At 42.3% G+C, this 13,950-nt stretch overlaps 1 protein-coding gene across 2 annotated transcripts in view; it reads right to left on the bottom strand.

Annotated features, from left to right (window-relative positions):
• The window catches only part of PIEZO2 (piezo type mechanosensitive ion channel component 2), a 1,179,452-nt gene that overhangs the window by 246,506 nt on the left and 918,996 nt on the right, over window positions 1–13,950 (bottom strand). For both annotated transcript variants that reach the window (XM_078688152.1, XM_078688151.1), the window contains 2 exons: window positions 6,977–7,066; window positions 1,933–2,054 (listed from right to left, as the gene is read on the bottom strand). In XM_078688152.1, coding sequence (XP_078544278.1) covers window positions 1,933–2,054; window positions 6,977–7,066 — 212 coding nt within the window. The remainder of the gene's footprint in view (window positions 1–1,932; window positions 2,055–6,976; window positions 7,067–13,950) is intronic.

The following is a 13,950-nucleotide window of genomic DNA, read 5'->3' on the forward strand; positions in this document are numbered from 1 at the left end:
TCTCATGCATATTTCACTTCGTTCCTGTAATTAAGATGTTTGTTTATTCTGGGGGCGACAGTTTTGCGCTTCGGTTCCATCACTTTTAGTGACACATCGGCGGCGTAAAACATGCCCCTGTTGCGCCCTATTTACAAAGTGACGCATCTAAGCAGATGTGTCACTTTGTAAACCCCTGCGCTACATTATACCTGCATCAGGTATAATGTATGCAGGGTGGGCGTTCCCACCAGTAGCGGCCGGTGGTGAGAGTGCTGCGGGGCGGAGGGGCGGGGCGGTGGTGGAGCAGGGTGGGGGATAGTAAACTATGGAATACAGCCGAACAGAGGTAAGTAAACACAAATAAATAAATAAAACAAATTTCATTACGCACGCTGCATTGCCAAATACGATGCAGCACGCGCAACGATACTCGTTTTATTTATTTCTTTGTTTACTTACCATAGTTGGGCCATATTCCATAGTTTACTATCCCACACCCTGCTCCATCCCGCCCCGCCCCACCCCACCGCCCCGCAGCACTCTCACCACCAGCCGCTACTGGTTCCCACGTAAGTATGTCTCGTAGAAGTGATGCAGTGAAATCTACGAGATTTCACTACGCCACTTCTAGAGTGCAAATGCGTCAATATCTTACGCCTGCCTCACAGCAGGTGTAAGACTGATGCAGGCCCATGTGAAAGGACACATTGCTGGAGTTGCGTCACTTTTGTGACACACTCCAGCAATGCGTCACTTTTGCGCCTACAAATACGTCAGAAATACAGATGTATCTGTAACTCCTTGCGACATGATGCATCATACAGTAAATATGATGCATCCATCATGTTGCAAGGAGGGCGCACTGCGAAGTGACGCATCGCTGTTTTCATGCAGCGATGCGCCACTTCTCACAAATGAGGCCCTGGGGCTTTACCAGTCACACCTTTTAATGTTGTGAATGCAAAGTCCATTGTGCATCTTTTGTTTGGATAATGAAGCATAGTCCGAATCATGCCATTGCACAAGGATGAACTTCTTGGCGCTTTCGAAGGAGCAGCTTTTGCACAACAAGAAAAGAAACTGGGGGGCAGATTTACAAGCCCCTTGCGCCACTTGTGCGTCACTTTCCCCATGTTAAAAGTGACTCAAAAGTGGCGCAAGGGGCTTGTAAATCTGCCCCAGTGTATTTAAAAAGATGAAGATGCATTCCAGTCCTTCATATGCTTTTATTTTTTTTTAAGAAAGAAAGCAACCGCGAATCCTGGTCAGAGAGCCCAACTTTATATGGGCCTAATGGAACAGAGTCTGGGGCCAATAACAAAACAGGGCCTTGCATCCTGAAAAGTACAAAACCTTGGAAAAGGATAAAACCATTTAAAAGTGCTTTAAAAATCAGAGCCTAAAAACACTCTCTCCCCAGCCAAAATTCTTTTCAGTTACATGCCGCGCATCTGAACCATACATTCCTCCACCATGCACTCATCTCTTTTCACCAAACAGTTATACAACAAATAATTTGTTTCTGGGGAATGACTCACAGTAATACAAAACTGAACTACAACAAGGTCACAGAAAAGCGATAAGGTCAAGGTGACCTTTAGGTGTCTCAGGGCCCCCATACGTGGCTTTTCTCAGACCCTCACCCGTTGGTGACTGACAGATTGTTATCAGAATTTTTTTGCAAAACAGAAACAACTCCTAATGTTCCAGATGTTGCGGCTGGGTTTAGCCTGGACACCAAAAGAAGGACATCGAAGCAGCTGGGGCTGGGCTAGCAAGGAAGCGCTACCTCATTGTGCTTTATAGATTACTGTTCTCACATTGAGTAAAAGGCAGGAACCAAGAAAAGATAGTGGCATTAACACTATGCCAACACGTTTGAGCAATATTAATGTGCACTTGTGTTCTTACCCGCAGTGCCACAGGATTATACCGGAAACCCAACCATACCTTCATCATCGTCTTCTTCAGGTTTCTGGTGTTCCTGTCCCTCCGACGACTCCTGGGCCAAGCTAAGCATCCTTTCTTTACCTTTCTTGTACTTCTGCTGCCTGGCTTTGATGCGGTCCATTCTGGAAAAAATTGGTGTAGTTATTTCTACTTACAGTAGTAGCATCAGAAGCGTGGCACAAAAGGGGAAGTGAATTGAGGGATGGGCATTTTTTTTGTTGTTGCAGATTTATATAGTGCGAACTCGACCCCAAGGTACTGGAGCGATTTATATGAGCACATCACCAGTTACATTGCACAGGGATACAATCATTTTTTTTTTTTGGTAGGCAAGTACTTTCATGCTATGTTTCCTTTAAACGAAGAGGTAACATTACAACCATCGCTCAGAGTCAGAGCTTCCGCCAGTTGTAATTCATGGCTCTACACCACATATTTTAAAACTTCGAACCAACCTGATTTGCTGTGCACAACCAGAACACTTTTAATTGAGGTCTTAGTCCATTTGTTGCACAAAATACCTAAAAATGTCTGGATAAATAAAGAACTGTGGCTTGCGATTCCCTGTATTTGGTTGTTTAGTTCTAATTGTATGTTTTCAGTATTTGATTGACAGGTCTCTCAATTCCTGCGGCACAGCAAAAATGCAAAACTGCATGAAGCATCCAGCCCCCTAGTGGAATGCACTCTGAGAATGCGGCTAAAAGGACGTCTGACCTAAAGCACACTAGATACACTCAGATACCAATGCTCAACCAAGTTCGTAAACTTGAACCTACTATATGCTTACTCTCTGTCATGGGTGTAAAATTGCAATGTTTTTGAATACAGAGATGTTTCCATGATTGCCCTAAAAGCCATGAATTACTAATCCTGGCTTCTATGTGGAAGAAGCTCTGTATACGTGATTGGACATAGTATACTACTACACAAGCAAAATGCAACTACATTAATGCAATTACTCTTTATTTTATTTTTGAGGAAACAATTTTTTTTTCCAATGGGAAAAATCGCTTTCCTCTACACAACAACGAATCTTGGGGGTGTTCTCTTCCTCACGCTCTCTCAAAATCAGCCAAATCCTTGCCATGGTCATAACGTGTGTGGGTTAGTGCAGCAGTTTACACATTGGTCTCCCCAGTACGTGTCTCTCAGAACATAAAAGAGTTAAAATCATACTCTCGCCTAATTTGTGGCCAGAACCGAGATGACCATTTCAGAGCAACTTCTAAATTGCCTTCCAGTAAAACAAAGACTGACCTTAAAAACACTATGCCTCACACACACAACACCCATGGTGGCACACTGGACTCCCTTGCTTAACTGTTTGACCCATGTCAACAGACCAGAAGCCTGGTGTACACTGCCAATCCAATTGTTGAAGTACAGGGAATGCAGTGGCTGATCATTCCAGTTCTGAGCCTTCCCTGTGCAACTGGCTACATCTTCAACTGACAGTGGAAAATGATTAACTCAAATTTAGAAGATCAATAAAAACTCCCCAATTCACTGTGATATTTTGATGATCATAGTCTCTCTTTTTTTAGAAGAAAATACTTTATTTGGTCGTAGACCATTAAAGTAGCACAACAAAGCAATACTAACACGATACATTTATATCATAGCCTCTCTTTACTTTTCTGTCCAGATGCACCCTATTTTCTGCCCAATCAGACACACAACTGCAGACCAGCACAGCCTTTCCACCCACACTCTCAGGACACTATTACTCTTTCAAGGATTAACCATCTACATAGGAGCATATTCAGTGATGGGCTATCTATATCATTGTCAAACTACTGTCTGACATAAACAATGTATCCTAAAACTCATGTAAGAATATTGATCTTTTATTGGAGTTAGTGTTAGAAAATATACAATCAATGGGACGATATTTATGCCAGATCATATTATTAAATATGCAACGGCTATCTTAAGGTACTGTTCATCGCTGCTTTTAGCAATGATTAAATAAACCAACATGTTACTCCAGCTTCAAAGTACACTTTCCCCAAAGAGCACTTAGACAATTTCACGGTGGCTAGTAGATTCTATCAAAATTCCAAATAAAATACAATAATAAAATCCCTACCCTTTATATTGATTTTATTCTGCCATGTCAGAAAAATATATCTGACTATTTCTAGGGAGGGAATAATTCATAGCGAAGTCTAAGAACACCCACAAATTCTAAGCGTCTTTGGTTGTTAGCAACCTTTCCATGGCACTCGTACTCTGAAACAGTTACACTCCACCTCTAGCATATGATGTACTCATGCAAAATATTACACAACCCTGTGGACAAATCCACCTTTGACGGCAAACTCAAGTATCATGGATTAAACAACTTAATTTGCACTCCTAAATCTAGCCATGTTTGCATATAAGTTGTACTTGTACGTGCAAAAGATGTGTGGAGCGGAACCAGGGTTATCTATCTCAAAGTCAGCCGCGGCCCGTGGAGGGAGTTACGTTGGGGCAGGGAGGCGGGGAGGGGGAGTGGCAGGGTGGAGGGTGCTAAAAACCGGCTTATGGATAATTGCAGGTAAGTACACAATTTATTTAATAAAATGAAATTCGTAGCTCGCGCAGCATCGCATTTTGTGATGCAGTGCGCGCTACGAAATTCATTTTATTAATTAAATTGTGTACTTACCTGCAATGAGGGCCGGACTGGCTACCGGGCAGTTGTGTGTGCTGCCAAACAGGGGGATGATTTCGTTGATGGGGACCTGTGTGTGCAAAACGAAATTAGTTTTGCTTTTTTTATTTCAATGCGCACGCAGGTCCCCATCAACGAAATAAGCCCACACCACAGAGAAATTAGCCCCCAGCTTGGCAGCACACACAACTGCCCAGTAGCCAGTCCGGCCCTGCCTGCAATTATCCATATGCCGGTTTTTAGCACCCTCCACCCTGCCCCTCCCCCTCCCCGCCTCCCTGCCCCACCATAACTTCCCCCACGGGCCGCGGCTGCTCAAAGTGTAAAGTTGTGCAAACACTAGGAGTGTAGTTATACTGAAATACATTACGGACTTTTCTGGCTCACTTTGTAGCTAATTGACACCTTCAGCAACATCTTGCAAGTTACTTAAGTTATAAAATTGCACTTTAGCACCACAAAATAGAGTATGACTTGAGGGGCATAGTGGAGGGTGCTTTACTGAAGCTGTTGAGCATTGCTTGTTAGCCTAACTTTCACTGTTGTGGAGAGATATGTCTTTCTTAGAATGAGTGCTTAAATTAACTGGGACCTGAATAGGCGGTGGTGTTCATAAACTGACAGCATACTATTTACAGTATACACCCTGTATATCGAACCCACAGTATCATTGATACAGAATAAAAAGGCCAAAATATTGACAAATGAGTAAGCCTAGATTTTCTGTACTAAACTCCCCATATATGCAACTACGGGGTATCTTCAAGGTACATAGGTGTGGAGTTAGCAATAGTAAATCTATACCTCAAGATTTATGCAGTACCACTTGATATACTATCCCTCAATATTCTATGCTTGATATTCTTGTACCACAATATTGTTGGTGTTGATATACAGAAGAAAAAACTACCATTTGCTGCTTGCAAAATACTAGTCACAATTTAAGAACTGTGTGAGAAACCAGGGCGTTTTGCAGTGTCCCCACACTTTTTGACCCCATTTTGACTACTTAATACTGTTTTTCTAATTCAGATTACACCCTGGGCTCTGCTAACCAGACCCAAGGCTGGGTATCCAAACTAGTCTTCAAAGAGTGAATGACAGTTAGGACAGTATAAAGGTTCATCCCCACTTCTTTCACAGCCACTCAGACACAAACCCAGTAATTGAATTAGCAAAGGGGCTGGAAGGGGAGTGTTAGGGAAAGTTATCCACACCACTTGGTCACTTAGCCATATCCTAATGTCCAAGAGACAGTTTCTCTATTTTGGGTTTTAAAGAATAGTGCTTTGTAGGACTAGAAATTGCGAAACAGAGGAAGTTGTCAGGGGTGCACCCCTGCTTGTCACCCCAGGGCACGTATACATATGTGAGAACTGCCCAGCAACTTAGATCCCTGCCTAAAAACTACAAGAAAAAAAAGGATCGCTCTAATGGAATCCTGGTCTGCATGAAGAGGATTGCACTCCGAATGACTACATCTGATGCACATTGTGGAAGTACAGTCCAGGGTGGTCTTGGTAGACATCTCAGTGAAGGCACTAGAGGGCTGGATTCCTCTAGAGGGACTGTACAATGTATTCCTTAAAGAGCAAATCCTGACTCATTGTGTACAAGAGAATTTATGCCAGTATCTAGTGGACTCTAGAATCTGAGTGGGTCATAATCCGACCTACCTCATTATTAATCATGCAGTAGGTGGCAAAGTTTGACCCACTCATATTGAAAGTCATCATAGGGATGGAGGCCTGCAGACCACCATATCTGTGGCTGACTTTCAATAAGCATTTTGTTTAATGTAACCCACATGGGACTGCATTTAAAAAGAAAAATAAACTTTGATAAAATGTTTGTTTGAGAGTTGGCAGCAGTCCTCTTCCTGCTGCCTAAAAAACATTTTTTAACTTCACAACGGGGAAGGGACACCAGATTGACCACCTTCTTATTTGCGAATGGGCTACCACCCTAACCTAGGGGCAGGTTACCTTGCAATGATTCAGGACTGCTATTTCAGTCCAAAACTTCTGACACATGTGGATATGAATTCCTATTGAGAAGAGACTCATACAACATGCCCCTTCCAAATAGTAATTCCTTATCAATTTTAAACCCATTGTAGGAGTCAGAAAAAACGTTACTGCCCCCTCAAATTGGTTTAGTACATTGCAAAAACCATTTTTTAAGCACAAATTTGGAGTCAAATGTATTTGCATGTTTCAGGTCAGTATCTAAATTATAGTATAAAGCGCTGTTCTTTGTTTAGTACTATATATCCCCTAGAGTGATGGAACACATAATACCTCACAAGAATTTGTTGGATGTGTAATAAAAATAATATATTAGACAAAGAAAGACTGAACATGTTTGAGAAGCAAAGCATACTGTCTCTTCAGCTGATCCATTGATTTCTTTTCTTCTTCAATCCTTGCCTTCACAGCTTTAACAATTGTAGCCTGGAAAAGTTCAGCCCCTCTACAGAAAACAAAGAAGAAAAGGAAAATGGTAAAACGTTACACTGTTGAACTCTCAATCTCTCTCTTTCTCTGTATTTATCTTTCTCTCTTTTTTTATATCTCTAGCTAAATCATTATTGTTGACTTCTGATTCTTTTTCTTCAATTTCTCTCTCTCTCTCTCTCTCTCCCCCCCCCCCTCTCTCTCTCTCTCTTAATGCTCTTTTCCCCTCCTGGTCTTACTCTGTACACCTCTCCCTCCCTCATTTTTGTTTCACTTTTCTCTTCCATTTTTTATACATGCCTTCATCATTTAACCCTTCATTTCTTTCTACTGCACCGCGTCCCTCCCCACACCCTTCTTTCCTTTTCCCTCTGCTCCCTCCTCTGCAGACCCTCACTCCATATTCAAGCTTTACTCTCTCTCTAAGCCCTCGTTATCTCTCCCTTTTAGTGAACAGCACACTGAATTAATTCAATCTTATTGGTATTTTCATTAGACAGGCCTCGTCTCTGTCTTCATGATTTCCTCTATTGCTCACCATCACCACTGTGTTCCCATTTTTACCATCTGTCTGCCATATGTGTCTGCCTATTTTTTTTTACTTATAGAGGTCATTGACACTTGGCCCATTTGTTTCAAATGTGAACATTTTAAAAGGAATTGAGCTAGGGATTCGTTGTCAATGAAGTGCATGTTAACGCTAGGGACATTCCAATGTTGGTGGTTGTAGAATTTAATATACTAGCCTAAAAACGCAAAATTCGAAGCTCTTTGGAAGTAAACTCCCCCTTTCAAAATATACTTGTTTTTCTTTCATTCGCCATCTTCCTCACTATCTTTCTCTCTCTTTTTCTCTCTGTCCTAGTTTTTCTTTCTTTCTTGCTCGCTCACACACACGCACACAAACACACACTTCGGTCTAACTAACATTGCATTTGCATTTTTGGGCTATATTGCACTGGCTGCCTGGTACTACTCTTGCTTTCTCAGTCAGTATTTAACATTGAGAGATAACAATCCAGCAAAGTACATATCATTTTAAACATGTGCTTTATTCAATCACCCCATGTGTAGGTGTATTTGTTAATGTTGGATTAGTATAGCACGAAACACGCCAATGGCAGTTTATCACTGAATAGGGTAAAAGGGAAAAGTACAGTCAATGAGTAATTGGAGGGGTTGCTGGGTTCCGAGAGTGGAAATGGACTGTTAGGTCACAAGTGAGGTGGACACTAAAAGTGAAATATTGTATATGTATTCACCATTATTCTCATTGTACACACCCCACCAGCTATTGATCAGAATCTCACATTTGTCTTTAACTTTTTCCAGATTTCCTTTCTGTCATGTGCTGCACATTTGGTGCAAAACGATCAATGGCTCAGCAGTAGCGGCTGGTGGTCGGAGTGCTGCGGACGGTGAGGAGGAGCAGGGTGGAGCAGGGTGTGGGATAGTAAACTATGGAATACGGCCCAACGGTGGTAAGTAAACAAATAAATAAATAAAACAAATTTTGTTGCGCGTGCTGCATCGCATTTGGTAATGCAGCGCGCGCAATTAAATTATTTTTTTTTTTTTTACTTACCTCTGTTCGGCTGTATTCCATAGTTTACTACCCCCCACCCTGCTCCACCCCCGCCCTGCCCCACAGCCCCGCAGCACTCCCACCACCGGCCGCTACTGTGGCTCAGTAAAAAATGGCCATGTATATATTTGGCATCCGTTAGGATATTTTAAAGTTCAGTACCATGCCTGTGCTTTTAACACCTCACTCCCTTGCCCCTGATGATAAAATATCTGAGCTGGTTTTGATATAGAACCTTGTATAATCATGGGGATGGGGGAGGTAGAGTGAAGATCCTTTCAGTCTCCAAGGTTGACTTTTATAATCAGAAGGGGGAAAGGATCACTTGTCCTGCTTAAACCATGGGTTCACAAGTCGAGGAACTGGTATCTCCCAACAAATATGACTCTCATACACGTGTATTCAGATGATCTCTCTTCGGCGGTATATACTGGGTACCCGCTTTCTTACACGTGCGTGCGTAATCATTGAGTCATTTTTTGTATTGTGCACCCTCCACCAGGAGGTTTTGCCTTAGGTTTAAGGCAGTAGTGATCGTGGATAGTGGGGGGTATAGTGGTGGTGTAGTTGTTAAAAATCCGGACAGCCAGACAAAGACAGTTTTAATAAGTCTGGATTCGGACTGTAAGTAAAAAGTTAGGTGCACTTTCTGAATTGGTTAGGGATTCAAGTGCATATTGTATATAGAGTTTAAAAAGAGGTCAACATGTTTCAGCCTTTGGTAGTCAGAGGATCTTAGGCTTTCGTCAGGACCAATGGGGGTGAATAAATAGTGAAAAAAATCGTTGTGAGAAGAAAAGAGGTAAATTGAGCTGATTCTTCGTGATTCAAGGTTTCATTGTACCTGAAAAATAAAGAAACACACACACAAACAGCAACAAACAGGGAGACGGGGTGCGGGAAAACACATATTATGTACAATAGTACCTTTTCGTTATTTAAGGAACTAGAAAATGGCAATACTTTTCCTCATACTCATTTCAGGCGTCAACTCTTCCTTCGTCATACTTCGGTGGGCAGGAAAGACTAATACTGTATTTAGGTGCCCATAGTTTTAACATTGTACTTTCTTAGTGCGTGTTCTATAGTGAGAACCGTTGTAATTTGTGGCCGCTTTTGTGGTTGCATTCACACTCCAGTCATACCATGCTTACTATCACATATCATTCAGGTGTTTGATTTTTCGTGCTGAAATGAATTATACACATGCTCTTTTGACCCGAGATTATCCGTGAGTCCTTATTTGGGGAGTGCGTTGTGCGTGACTCGAGTGGTGCCCAATGCGCTATATGCGCTTTTATTCCTCGTGCATAGCTTGTTATATTTGAAGAAATACTTCCTCGGGGATTAAGGCTGATCGAGAGAGGTCTTACTAGAGGTGTATTAAAGACAAAGTGTTACCAGAGGCGATCTCGTACTTGCGGTTTTGCTCTCGTGCTTGGTGCGCTCGGCTCTCAGCGTTACCTTAGTGCCTTCTTACTCGGTCTTCGCCGCATGTGCTGGCTCTGCCTGTCATCACCCGGAACTACAGGGCGGTGTAGTTCCGGGTGGATTTAAACGTAGTGATGCTAGAAATGGAAGAGTTACTTTCCGGTCGTTCTTTCTTAGCATTACTACTTGCCCATTTTTCACGGGTTGGCATTAATAAAATAAATTAAAATAAAATAAAGTAGTATTTGGTAGCAATTAGTTTACTAAGATTAATTGTGCAAAGAATTAATAAATGCATCAATTTTAGAAGAGATGCTTCACGATCGATCCAGGTCGATGGTTATTGCTATCTTTTGGAATCTCTAATGTATTTTATTTAACTCTTGGGGGGATAACTAGGTGAGAATTCAATCTTTGGTAATTATGTTACGAAGGGATATTGCTGGTTTCAGCCGTTTTTTGCCGAGTTGGTGGCCCAAGGTGCACGTGAAGGGAATTTTTAAGCTAGTATGTTATAGGTTGGCATGGGAATTACCAAGTCTTATGTGAAGGCACTCAACTTCTATTATGCTCTCATAAAGCACTGCCAAAAATCACGGGTATGTGGTGTGAGCAGAATAAACAGTCCACACGTGTTCTCTGTTTGAGGTACATTGTTACAGACGGGCTTGGAATATTAATTATCTGTTGAGGGACAGCCAAGGAACAGAATCGTTAAGGCCCTGAGTATCTGTTTTGAGCCTGTGGACCCAACGTTGTTCCTTTTCGAACAGTATTTTTGCAGCGTTTCTGTCTACTGTGTCTAGACTTTCTAGGATTACCCAGTGCAGGTCATTGGCTGTATGTTGTTTCTCTTTGTAATGTGATGACATCTTTGTTGTGCTTTTCTTGCAGTTCACATTACTCCTGTGTTCACAGGGTCTCTGTTTGGCTTTTCGGCAGGTCATCCCAATATATCGCATGTCACAAGGGCATGTGATCATATATACAACGTGGCTAGTGTTGCAGTTAGTGTGTTTTTTCAGTTTCCATGAGAAGTCTGGAAGTAACTGCAGTTCTTTCGTTGGTTCTGTGGTTGCACACACTACGCAGGTCCCACAGGGGTAGTGTCCAGTGATTGGGGGGTTATTCCATAGACCTGGTTGCTGTTTTTTCTTTTTCGGAGGTGGTCTTGTGTGGACCAGAAGATCTTTTATATTGCTGCTCCTTTTGTTTGCAAATCTTGGTTTTGACCAGGTCAGGGTGTTGGATGTTATAATCCTCCAGTTACGGTTGATTATCTTTTTCACGTGGTTTGTTATTGGGCTATAGGTTGTTACACAGGTAGTCCTGTCATCGGTCTGTTTTGGGTGACTTTCAAGTAGAGATTCTCTTGGTTGATTTCTAGCTCGTTTGGCACAGGAATTGATAATTCTTTTGGGGTAATCTCTAGCCGTTAGTTTTTCACAGAGATCAGTAGCTTGGGATTTGTAGTCTTTTATGGAACTACAATTTCTCCTTAGTCGTAAAAACTGACTGTATGGAAGGTTTTCTCTCAAAGGGCGGGGATGAAAGCTATTGAAGGATAGCAGACTATTCTTGGCAGTAGGCTTGAAGAATGTTCGTGTTTGTAAGGTGTTTCCTTCGGCAAAGATGGTTATGTCTAGGAAATCGAGGCTCTGCGCATCGGATGTATATGTGAATTTAAGGCATTCATCTTGATTGTTCAACCACCTATGGAAATCTGTTAATGATTCTCTGTCTCCTTTCCAAATTAAAAAGATATCGTCAATATATCTCTTCCAGAAGAGAATATGACGAGAGAAGGGGTTGTTTACATTATGGATGTAAGTCTGTTCGAAAGTGCTTACGTAGAGACCTGCCACGCTAGGAGCAAAGGTACTCCCCATAGATGTACCATGTTGCTGGAGATAGAGGTTGTCTTTATATTGGAATTTTTTTTCCATAAGGGCCAGTCTGCAGCATTCCAGTACAAAGTGTCTTGGAGTTCGAAGGTTCCATTCGATGTTGAACAATATTGATTCGAGAGTCTCTAAAGTCTTCTGTTGTGGAAGGCTTGTGTAGAGGCTCTCGACGTCTAAACCTACTAAGAGCATGCTGTTTTCTGAGTACTCAAAGTTCTCCAACTTATTGATCAGGTCTCGTGTGTCTTTTAGGTAGGTAGGCGTGGTCTGGACCAGTGGTCTCAGGTACTGGTCCGCAAATTGTGACAATGGTTCTAGAATGGAGTTGATCCCCGAGACAATTGGTTTTCCTGGTGGGGGCATCTTGTCTTTATGTGTCTTGGGTAGGGAGTAAAAGTATGGCGTAACTGGTTCTTTTGTTATCAGATAGTCCGCCTCTTTTTTAGATAACCAGTTGTTACACTCTGCTTCCTCAATCATCAAGGCTATTGTCCTTTGTAAACGTGGTGTTGGGTCAGTTGTAATCACTTGGTAGAATTTGGTGTCCGCTAATAGAGTCATACATTGATTATCATATCCTTCCGCTGATAGTAGGACTACACCTCCGCCTTTGTCCGCAGGCTTGATGACTATGTCATGATTATCTTTCAATTCAGTCAGAGCGATTTTTTCCGCTTTTGTTAGGTTCTGGAAAGGTCTCGGAGGATGTTGATTTAGTTCTTCAACTTCCTTCATGATGGCCTGTTCGAAGGTACTAATCTCAATGGGTACTTGTGAGTTAAGTGGGCAGAAAGTGGACTTGTTTCTTAAAGAGGTGTCTCCTTCTTGAGGTTGTTGTTCTCCTTTGAAAAACGCTTTCAGTTTCAGCGTGCGGCAAAAGTTTGCAAGTTCGCACTTTGTTCTGAAAATATCTGTTTTTGGGGTTGGCACGTAGCCCAATCCTTTGTTCAGGACGCTTGTCTGGTTCTCTGTCAGTTCTAATCCTGTTAGGTTGACTATTAGATTGTCGGGCCTTGTCCTGTGTTGGCTTTGGTGACGCTTCTGGTTTGAACCTGTCGCGTCTGGTCGGACCATGTTATTCCTTTTTGCCTGGACCTCCGGTTGTTCTGGCCATTCCCTAAAAAAGGACGGCCTTGCTGGTAATTTTGAGCACCTTGTGGGGGCATTTGGTGGTTCATGGGTATCGGGAAATATGGGTTCGGCCACCCTTGAAACTGGGGGTTAAATGGATGGAATGGTATTCCTTGTCCATTGTTTTGAAAATGAGGGGGGCGCCAGTAGTTGCCACGGCCTCTTTGTTGTCCTCTTTTGTTCCTGAAGTTTCCGCGACCTCGTGGTGTGGTGTCATCTCCGCTCTGATTTGAGCTGTTGTCTGATGACATGCTGTTTGTGTCTGAGTTATCATTAAGTTTGTAGTCTTTGCTACTGTAAGGATGAATGCGTTCCAAGGAGAACCTCTTCAATTCTTTTGCAAGTTTCTGCAATTTTGTCTGTGTTAGATATTCTTGACTGTCTTTCATTTCTTTGTTTATCTCGTCAAGACGGGTTTTGTAGATGGTTATGTTGATTGTGTTGTTCAGTTTTGTTTCCAATATCTCAATCTTGATTGCGAGTTCGTCCGTGAGTCTTGTTGCAGTTTTTATTATTAGCACTAGGTAGTCTCTGGTGCACTTCCATGATATGGAGGACCAATCTTTTCTAAACGCTAGGTCTTTCAAAAAAATGCGTGGTGCATTCGTCACCCAAAGGCCTTTGGGTGCAGCGTTGACTCGGAGATACTCGGTCATGATTATGCCATGTACCGCTGTTCGTACCTGTTCTTTCTTTACTTCTGTTAGCTCGTCCCATTCTGCTGTCGAAGACAGAGTTTGGTTGAGGTCACCTTCCATGAGTAGAGGCGGTCTTGCCAAGATTTCATCGATGTCCTCAGTTGTATAACTGAGACCAAAGCTTCCTGCCATGATGACAAAGTTCTGTTAG

The sequence above is a fragment of the Lissotriton helveticus genome, chromosome 4_1 (assembly GCF_964261635.1).
Source record: "Lissotriton helveticus chromosome 4_1, aLisHel1.1, whole genome shotgun sequence".
Taxonomy (NCBI): Eukaryota; Metazoa; Chordata; class Amphibia; order Caudata; family Salamandridae; genus Lissotriton; species Lissotriton helveticus.